Source organism: Papilio machaon, chromosome 6 (assembly GCF_912999745.1).
Source record: "Papilio machaon chromosome 6, ilPapMach1.1, whole genome shotgun sequence".
NCBI classification, from domain to species: Eukaryota; Metazoa; Arthropoda; class Insecta; order Lepidoptera; family Papilionidae; genus Papilio; species Papilio machaon.
This window is the reverse complement of record NC_059991.1, coordinates 7,065,238-7,076,055: the sequence shown is the minus strand read 5'-3', so window position 1 is coordinate 7,076,055 and position 10,818 is coordinate 7,065,238. Positions and strand designations below refer to the sequence as shown.

The 10,818-nt window shown below is 35.4% G+C and overlaps 2 protein-coding genes across 2 annotated transcripts; both read right to left on the bottom strand.

Annotated features, from left to right (window-relative positions):
- Window positions 1–415: 415 nt before the first annotated feature.
- On the bottom strand, window positions 416–4,776 carry LOC106714738 (odorant receptor 22b-like). The gene is made up of 5 exons (XM_045678363.1): window positions 4,716–4,776; window positions 4,402–4,501; window positions 2,586–2,690; window positions 2,068–2,223; window positions 416–463 (listed from the first exon to the last, which is right to left on the bottom strand). Exons 1-5 carry the CDS (start codon window positions 4,745–4,747, stop codon window positions 416–418), a joined length of 441 nt encoding a protein of 146 aa, XP_045534319.1. The 5' UTR covers window positions 4,748–4,776.
- Window positions 4,777–7,225: 2,449 nt separating this feature from the next.
- On the bottom strand, window positions 7,226–10,537 carry LOC106714806 (ran-binding protein 3). Its single transcript, XM_014507918.2, has 6 exons — window positions 10,278–10,537; window positions 9,792–9,920; window positions 9,003–9,403; window positions 8,638–8,778; window positions 8,090–8,344; window positions 7,226–7,912 (listed from the first exon to the last, which is right to left on the bottom strand). The coding sequence occupies exons 1-6, from the start codon at window positions 10,294–10,296 to the stop codon at window positions 7,496–7,498; spliced, it is 1,362 nt and encodes a 453-aa protein (XP_014363404.2). The 5' UTR covers window positions 10,297–10,537; the 3' UTR covers window positions 7,226–7,495.
- Between the last annotated feature and the right edge of the window lie 281 nt (window positions 10,538–10,818).

Sequence of the window (10,818 nt, the reverse complement as noted above, 5' to 3'; positions counted from 1 at the left end):
ATCTACCACTGTTAAAATTGCTATCCGATAGTTATAAAAAAGAAGAATGAACAAATGTATAAACGTAATAAATCCATGTACAATATTGCTTCTTTTAATGTGACATAAAACAATTTTGTAGGATAGTTAAAAGAGTAAAGTATCCAATGTGGACTGTTTGAAAATCTTGTAGGTGACGTGTATAAACTTACTGCAGTTTGGGGGTCATAGAATAATCAAAAAGGGTGTCAAATAAAACATCTCAAATTCTACATATTTTATTTGTAATGTATTTTAGAATGTTTGCTAATTAAATGCAAATTGGATCAAAGCAAAAATGTAACCTTGCTAATTCTAAACTATAAGCATGATAAGAAATGTAAATAAAAATACTGTAATATATAGCATTTTCATTTATGTGACTACAATTATAAATTTAACTCTGGTCCAAAAATGTGTATAAAGAATATGCTGATTTCACTATCTGAAAAAAAAACGAAATTTTGTTAGAAATAATTGCTTTCTGTTAAGCTGCATTATATTTTTCGTAAGCAATGAAGCACTTCAATTGATTCAAATTTGGAGCAATCCAATTAAATAGATATGGGGTATATATTTCTAACATGAACAACATAACAACAATGACAAAACTAGGCGGTAGCTGTACGTATCGTCTTTGCTGGAGACTATCCATTTATCACATAAGTCTCTAAATGGGGAGAAGGGTTCCGAAAAAATCACGAAACATCACGTGTGTTTATTATATGACTGATGACAAAATTTAATAAATAAACCTTATTTTATACGTGGGAAACTCTGAAAGTTTTGCGACACTAAAAAAAATGTTCCATAGGTAAACATGTTTTTATTACACCTTTTCAAAGTACTCTCCACCAGCCTCTATACATAGTTTCATGAGTCTGAACCAGTTTTCGTAACACTTTTTCCAGTTGCCGCAGACACCTTGTTTACAGTTTAAATGATTGGTAGCATACCATTCAGCGTTAATTCTCCTTTGGTTTTGTAAAGGAATTGACACCAAGTAACCAGTCAAATTGAAAAAGCTCGCGATCAAAAACTTTCCCCCGCTTCTAGGTCGCTTTACTTAGGTAGGCGTTGATTAGTTTTCAAAACCAAATTGTTATTATTTTTTGTTTTACTTTGTAAGTCCAGCTTATGGCCAACATCCGCCTATATGCCTAATTTCGAACACTTCAATATGTTTCCTGAAGTCTTCTTATATTGTGCAAGCCTCACATTCGTACAGAAGGATAGACCAGATTTAACATTTTTATACTTTGCACTTATTTCACTGAAATTTAAAACACGCAACAACTCCGAGGGAGCACACTGGATAGAATCACGTGGATCCTATCCCACTTCTGATCATGGATATTCGATCCAAAAGTATTTTAAAAATACTAACATCATAATTACGAACTTTGCTTCTAAATAACGTTCCAAAAAATATATTCAAACGTAATTACAAAAACAATATCAGACGTTCTGCGATGATGGAAGAAAGTAAATTCTCCTTACTTGCGATTCCGTTACTTGCGGTTTCACATTTTGCGGGCATAGAAATTGTGACCAATTCACAACTAAATGTTTGACTGTTCACGGTATCCGACCTATTCTAATTAAGTTGGTGTCTTATATTATCGTTTCAACATTCTTTATAGTAGAAGTGTTAAGAACTTGCACACCTAGTGTACGCATAAATTCACTTTTTAAATCCTAAATCTTAAAACATAACCCCACAGTCTCATACATCTCATACAATTGATATCACACAAAAACGTATTCCGCGAACGCGGTAAATTTTCTAACGTGATCGCCGCGAAAAAGTCTCGAGACTCTCGAATCGAGAGTCTCGATATATAAAAAAATATAGTCGATGAGCAAGCTAATAGTAGGAATTGAAAATACACGTGATTTTAGGTATAGGGTGGGGGTCAAAGGGTAAGTTGATAAAAACATCACGTGATTAATGGATGATCCTTTAGCAGAAACAAAAAACGGATGAGCAATATTTTCATTACTAATCTAATTGTGGAACTATTAATGTATTAGAAATGTAATTCTCACAGATATAAAAGTATCGAGCGACATGGGAACGATGTATGCTATGCAGGGTGCAATTGGCCGGTAGCAGCGCTCCATCATGATGAGCAGCGGCCGACGCAGCCGCGGCGACACCGCCGGCCAATCGGACTCGTAGATAGATTGATTCACAAATTCACTCTGTGGAGGCGTGAAGTATTGATACATTCAACTAATATGACTTTATCTTGAATTCCCTTTCCTTCTTTTTCTCACAAAGTTAATAAATACCATAAATGATAACTATACATTAAGATTAATTATTCAGATATGTGTAATTTTATGTTAGTATAAGGTAATAGTCACCCCTAACTTGGGGTAGACTCCGAGCCCCGTGTGAGGACGTATAGTGAGCTAATGATGATAACATTATTGTTTTTAGTTTGATCTTTTTTGTGTTAATAAAATCTTTTCTTTCTATCTTTCAATTAACAGCAGGTATAACTAATTCTTAGCCATGACAGAAAGACCTTTAAGTTACCTCAGCACTACAATTCACTTACCTCATATTTAAGTTGTGTTCCGTAGTAGCAAAAGATAAATAATTGTAGCAATACACAGCCCAAATACAAAAACATTGTAACAAACTCCATTGACATTACCTTCAACTGAAAATTAACATCATATTACCGGATTTATTCAATACTAGCTTTTACCCGCGACTCCGTCCGCACGGAATAAAAAAAATGCACACAAGATAAAAAAAGTTCCTATGTTCGTCTCCTAGTTCTAAGCTACCTCCCCATCAATTTTCAGCTAAATCAGTTCCACCGATCTTGAGTTATAAATAGTGTAACTAACACGACTTTCTTTTATATAATATATAGATGTAAATGTAGGGTGTCTCAGTAAGAGTGCACTTTTTCATTTTAAAATAAAAACAAGTATTTTATGACAGAGTTGTGATATTTTTATTGTATTGTAAAGAAGACATGTTCCGATTAAGTATGGAATTAAAAATCTGGCAAATGACCACCACGGCTCCGATGACAGGCCATTACTCTTTTCATGAATTTTTCCATGACTTTTGCACAGATATGTGGCTGTATCTCACCGATGACGCGTTAGATTTCCGATCAGAGTTCAGGAATTGTTTCGGGTTTATTCGCATAAACCCGAGATTTCACAAAACCCCAAAGAAAAAAATCGCATGATCTTGGTGGCCAGTTGTCATCAGAATTTCGTGAAATAATGTTTTCTGGAAATCGTTGCTGCAATAAGTCGATTGTTTCATTCGCGTTGTGGCAGGTTGCGCCGTCCTGCTGAAACAACATGTTGTCCAGATTCATACCGTTCTGTTGAGGCCACAAGGAGTCCGTTATCATATTCCTGTAACGAATGCCGTTCACAGTCACTGCAATTTCGGCCTCATTTTCAAAAAAGTAAGGTCCAATCACGCCGCCTGACCAAAATCCGCACCAGGCAGTTACTCGTTGTGGGGTGCATTTGTTTCTCATGGATTGCATGAGAATTTTATGAGTCCCAAATTCGACAATTTTGTGTATTCACGACGATCATCGGAGAAAATGACTTATTTAAAGTTGTTGAGAACGATGTTGTATTGATGTTTTCGGATTTTCAGCGACACTCTCATTTACAGCAGCAATGTTTTCAGAGACCGACCGGTACGTTGACGCAAAGGATTCTTATTATCATATCAATTTTTTGACCACTCTTCGAATGGTTGACAAATTAGGTGCACTTTCTCGGCTGTAATTTTCCCCATTTTTGTAATAAGTTTTCACAATTATAACGCGTTGTTCTTTCGAAAAGCGCACCTTTTTTAATAATCGGAATAAACAGAGGTGACAACTGTAAAATTTCAGACTTGCCACTTGCACGAAAAAAAAAATATTCCAATTTTAAAAAGTGCACTCTTACTGAGACACCCTATATATAAGATTTACCCGACTGACATACAGGGTAATGTTTTTTTGTTCGTATGTTTGTTTTTTATGTTAAATCCATTGTGACTGCTTAGAGACTAAAAAACTGAACCATTTTTTCATTTAATTCGTATACTTCCTTAGAGTATTATAGGGTATACTCGTATTACATCGGTGCAAAACACATAGTGGAAGTGAGGGATGAAATTCTGAAAAGTTGTAGTGTAAAGACTGAGTTCAAATCACACTTGCTTGCACTTTTTTGTTCAATCTTTTTTTTCTATTTTAGAGTACATCCTTAAATAAGAATGTTGTTACATTTGACATTTCAGTCTCTGTCTTCTATTAGAGCCTCAGTCAGTCTCATTTTTTTTACTTCATTAAAAGTTAGGTTAGGTTATTATTTAATTCGATAATAACATGATAAACATACGCCAATTATTTTGTAAACGGTCATACAGATGATCCAGGCCATGACTAAGAATTGCAGAACCATTGATGATCCAAATATTGATTCAACTTCATCCACTAACCTGCGTGAGGAAAAAATATTAAAAATAATTTATTAGCAAGTAACTACATCAACATAGCATTTACTTTAAAAACTATATGCAACCTTGTTAAAAATATATCACTCCGATGTTAAGTTTAGGACGGTCATGCCACGCGTCGACGTCTTTTAGAACTACCTATACCTATTTAATCTACTTTGCGTAATATTTTTGTCGTAAAAAAGGATTACCTTACCATAAAATCAGTTGTTGACGTTTTATGCACATGATCAATCGCTTGCGGTACAAATTCTCAAATCGTGTACTCTCCAAATCTCTGTATATTTTCACTTCAAATTTATCATTATCTTCATCATAGATCTCTTCTTCTGAATCCGCTACATACATGAAATTGTACTTTAACATTTGCAATTGTAGTTGCGCTTGCATGTAGAAGCCAACTACAATGCAGTCCATAGCTGCCGTACATAGCGATACCCAATGCACCATGATCTTTATATACACAATCGCGAATACAAACCTGAACAAGATACATTTTAATTTATAATTTCAGCATTTTAGACTGACGTTACTTTTACTTAGCATAAACAAGCGGTCTTAATCAAAGAAATACCATGACCTCACCAGAGTACAAAAATGCAGTTTCTCCGAGTCCCTTTTGACCGGAGATGTTGAAATTAATTTCAATCTTTATACCTTATCTGGCATAACATTTTCGCAATCAGTTTGTTTAAATAAAATTTATAAATGGAGGTTCTTAATATTATTGTCATTAATTACTGCCCAATCGCATCTGAAACAATCCAACCCAGGTACTTACACTGGAAGTTTATCGGTGCTGAACGGCCAATACATGGCGAAGTGCACTTCTTCGCCCAAAAACCGAATCATCATTGGATACGTCATCCACATGAGAGAGCAAACAATAACAAAACCCTGGTAGGATCTACTCAGTCGCTTCATCTCCGCAGCATTGCGCACTATAAGTTCCTCGTGATGTTTATTATTCGGTGCAAACACTGGTCCTGTAATATTTTACACTAATAAATATTTCTTTGATATGTGGGATGGCGGATGAACGTCAATAGGATGAATGATAAAATGATACTGCCGTAACACATTTTGTGTCTGTTTATTCAACGATAGTGAAAGAGTTGACAATTTTATAAACAACAACAACACGACAGTGAAAACCCACGGCAACATCATAACTCAGTTGCTAATTTATTATTTATAATTTTCCAAAAACCTAAGCTGCAAAATCATGTTACGTTATTTATATACCCCATTTATTTTGAATTTATATTAACATGATTCTGCTCAAATACCTCTTATAACTTCAGCAATATGTTCGATGCGAGTCCTTCGAACATTGAAAATAACTAGTTTGCCGATTGAGTTAAAAAGTGTTAACAAAACGTACAAGGTATCGACTAATTCCGGCACATTATCCTCGATCTACAAAATAAAAAGCATTATGAAAAATTGGTTTTGTTTTTAATGAGATTTTCATATCATATTCATAATAAAATCAATAATAATCGTAACGCTTAAAATAATAAATTTAAAATAAACTTACTTCAAAAAGATGAATGAAATATTGTGTACAATATGAACCAAAATAGACTGTCACAAATAGCCGATAGAAAAGATGTAAAGTTTCCCGCATTTTGGATGTCGGCGTAATAATTCTATAACATCCAAACATTACCAATAAATTGAAATGTGGTTTGAAAGCCTCGAAATTATTCTTCATATTTATGAAAAGTTAATGTAAGTGAAATCTATCTCTATGATGTCACAATGGTTTCTAAAGCCCAAAGTAAATGAAACATGGTGCTAAAAGATCATTAGGTAATAAATAGTAAGTACAGGATGTCCTCGTAAACACTGACTTAAAAGTTATTGTACAATTCAAGTTACAAGATGCTAAACTTTAGTTTATAAAAGCTTAGTTAATGTCTCATGACTGATTTTTAGGTATTTTGCAAGGTTGTAGTAATACTAAGTTGTACGATAGTTTAGTCAGGATAACAAATCCAATATCTATTAGACAAATACATTGTTTTATGTCTAGCCTCCTGTATAAAAAAAATAGTATAGAAGTGTTAATTTTCTCAATTGATCTATTACTTATTTGCTAGTTATATTATCAATTATGAGTTTACCTAATTGGCACTTGGCGACTACAGCACATAACGGGAATGTATTAAATTAAGTTCTCACAAAAACACGTGTTCTGTCACAAGAAATTAGCAAACTCATTTACACAATGCAATATTACAACGAAGATAATGAGACCAAATTGTTTAATTATGTATATTTTATTAACTTAATCGACACTCACTATTTTCCTTATTCTTAACACTTTCAGTACCGACACACCACGCGAGTTATCAAATGTGAAGATCCAAATCCTGGTAGCATTTAATGTATTGAACTAATATTGCTATCTTCAATGAAACTTGAAATATCATATTCGGTCCTAAAGTCAGTTTACACAGACCGGGGCGTAGAACATAGCAGATTTTTATCACAAATCAAATTGAGGCTATTATTGAAACAAGATTTACTTTCACTTTTCACCTATTTTTTACGCTTCCTCGAAGCGAAAAACTCAATTTTGTGTGCGTCCAAAAATCTGTTTTCGTCTCAACCTCAGTGTGTCTGAATGTACTCTTACACTTACCAAACTTGTTTATTGGGACAAATAAAACGAGACAATTATAAAAAAGGTAAGTTTATTGTTATCGATCATCAGAAAATAATTCACATGTACATTTGGTTATCAGCACGAGCCAGACGTGAGAGTCGCATGACACTTCAAATATTGGAATGTGATATTAGAAATTGTGAAAATACTAGATTAGTAAATACTGCGGCCCGTTGCTTTGTACTAAAATAATATTACAACTTCACATTTCATCGTTTCTACGTCTATCTATATATAAATATCTTTTATAGAGCTTTTAAATTAATGAACCACGCCCACGCTGTACTGTGAATCACAAATGTTTATGGTCTTTGTATTACGATTTCCGGACACTGTCTCTTTGGGGTTGTTTCATCTTCGACCGATTCTTTCCTTTTCAATGTATTTGATTCATTTTCATCGTCTATCTTTTTATGTACATTTAATTTTTCCTCATCAGTCTTGTTTTCAGGATTAATTTCAAGTCTGTTATTGCTTATGATAGGTTCTCCGCCTTCGTCTTCTTGTGGTTCGGGGAAGTTCTGTTTATCTTCTTCGAAACAGGAATCGTCCTCATTGTAGTCTGGCTTGTCGGGGTAGTCGGCGTCGTCGGTGGCCGCCTCCAACCGCTCGGCGGCTCTCTGCGATGTTGCATTTTGATTACAACTAATTGTTCTCTTACTGCCTGATATGCGAGCTGTTAGTGCTCTGTACAGGTGTACTATGTCGCTCGGAGCACCCTGAAACCAAACTTTTAATTAGTACAAATTCCAATAAATCTGCTCTGTCTAGTCACTTGCTCAATAGTGTTCAACCTCAGATAAAGCTAATGGAAAACAAAAATTAGTATGAGCACAAATAGCACCCAAACCGGACCAATTGTGTTATAAGTTTTGACTAAAAATGTATTTCCTGACCATAATAAGGTACAATTTGATCTGAAGCTGTGCATCAACGGCCGTGATCCTGAGGGACTTGGCGCCCGCTCGCTCCACCACCATGTCGGGCCACAGCTTGGTGTTGAGCACGACGCGCAGGGAGCCGGCAACGCGCACCACCAGCCGAGACCCTCCACCGCTGCCCCCGCCCTGGGGTGCATCGTTCAGCCGCAGCACCCCACGCCCGCGCTCCCTCCAGCTGCCCGCCTCCCACGCGAACAGCCGACATGTTATCTATAAAATTTACATTATACATATTACTAGTAAACTTTTTCTCTTTATGCAAAAGATAAACCTTTGCCATGACCACTACCAAGACTATATGACCTGTATGAACTAAGGATTTCTACTCTTTGTGGAAGAATCTTCAAGTTTCAAGCGCTTTATCTTTCATCATTGCAAAACTTACTTGTCACTATATATACCAAAAAAAATGATGGTAACAGCTTATCACTTATTCCTTTCCAACTATCAACAGCACAAGTTGGCCAATCAGATTGTCATGAATTCTATGCACTACTCTCTACCTGCAACACATTAATTTCATCCTCTTCTCCCGTGGTGGTGCAGTTGGATGTGGGCGGCGGAGGGCGCGCATGCGAGCGCTCGTACTCCGCAGCAGCAGCCGCCAAGCCCTCACCGCTATTCTCACTCGGACCCGCTTCTTCCTGGAATATTACATTGAATATATAGAAGTTGATAAGTGTCAATGAATACTCAAAATTTACAGAAAATTTTCAAGATTTAATGCATTAATATACCTCAGACTGACTTAAATTATAAAACGTAGTCAAATATGAAAGGATGGAGAACTAAATAAAGTTTCAGTACTTTACAGTACTTTACAGTTTTTGAGGAACTCTATGCAGAAATAAAAGAATTATTCACATACCTGATTGTTTTCTTTAACTGAAGCAGCAGCATTTGTGAAAAGTAATTCCGTTGTTCCATTTGTAGAACTGTGATCCAAAGTGGTAGCATCTCCATTATTGACTGAATCGGCCATAACAACTCGTTCACTTAAATTCTGTCCGAAAACAAATCTGGCTGAGGATGTAGCAGTTGTTGGCTGTGCCGGTGCTGGGACAGTGCTAGATGACCTTGTGGTGGCACCACCTGAACCTAACGGAACAAACTTTGGCGGGTCAACTTCTTCTTTCTTATCCTGCAACCGTTCAACAGGCTCAGCCTGTGATGGTTTCTCTTTCTCTGTTTCAACATCTTCTGGTGTTTCGGCATGTTTATAAAATGGATTGTTGGTTGGTTTCAACTGCGGTGGACGTAGGACAGAGCCTGAAATCAATGTAGACATTTATTATTCTAGTGAGAATAAAACCAGATCTACCATTACATTACTATGAAATTAACACAATATTGTTTAACTAACTTTTCCAAAGTATCAAGTTACATCTTATAAAGATATGACAAACCAAATGTAACTCTATTAACCAGATGGGTTGAAACAAAACAAATTTGAGACAAGTTAACAACACTGCTGAATTCTAGAGTAACTAACTACCGAAATTTGTTGATCAGGTCACTTTTCAAGTCACGGAAAGAAATAAAACTGGTAAACATACACTGTAAAATTCTGAAATAGCATATATATAGAGTTATCTTAGTAGCTTCAGGTAATTTGGTTAGATATTTAAACAAAATTTTAACTTCATAAATCACCTACCGAATGGATTACAAGGTTTGTTCGAACTTGAGGCAAAACTAGAAGAACCGAATCCACCCAGACGTGGTTTCGCCAGTATAACCCGTGATTGAGATGAACCATTGTGTAGATCTTCTGACGTTGTCTTTCCTGATGTGTGATAAATGAGAAGATATACAGAAAAAGAAAGCATAACCATTGCTTACGTTGAAAATTATTTAAGTGCTTTCTTAAACGTAAAGAATTATTGATATTACTAAATTCGTTTTAGCGTACAAACTTTTACACAGTACAGTGTGGTTTTGCTTATTATTTAAAGATATTGCTTGTTTCTAACAAAAGTTGACGATACATGATACATGTTCAACTTTGTAAGTGTAATAAGGGAATAGAATAGAATGAAATCTTTCCGCTTAATAAGATATAACAACAAATGGAGTACAAAATAAGGGAAAACAGACACTTTAATGAATTAATATATTAAAATTATAGAAAAAGTAACCATACCTTGCTTTGCATCTGCCATTGTCGAATATTCTTTTACCAACAGATTTACAAAGAATACTTACGAGACATAGGTAACTAAACACCTAAACACATGCACAGGCAGTAGCATAAAAACCACTCATATCTATAGATGGAAAGGTCGTTGCTTGTAAATGACAGCTGTTGCTTCGTTCCGACTTAAACGCGGCTATGTTATTATTGACAGTACATTTAATTCTCTCTATTGATAGTTCCTATTCTTACCACCACACATTACGACCATTGTCAGCGCCAAAATGGCGGAAATCAATTAAGCACAATATGCCAAGGATAACAGCCTGTCTATGTTCAAAGGTCGGAGACACGAAACCACAGATGTTCAGCAAGTGTGAACAGATTGAAGTTGAATAGTCTGCCATCCATTGTGACTGGTCTGAGGACTCCGAAATAGTTGTTGTTTTATAATTTCTTTTGCTTTTTAAGATTCTCCCACGACAGGGTGGTATAACTCTAAAATGAGATATAAAAATGTAGAATTCCTAAAGGGAACTTTTAACACAAA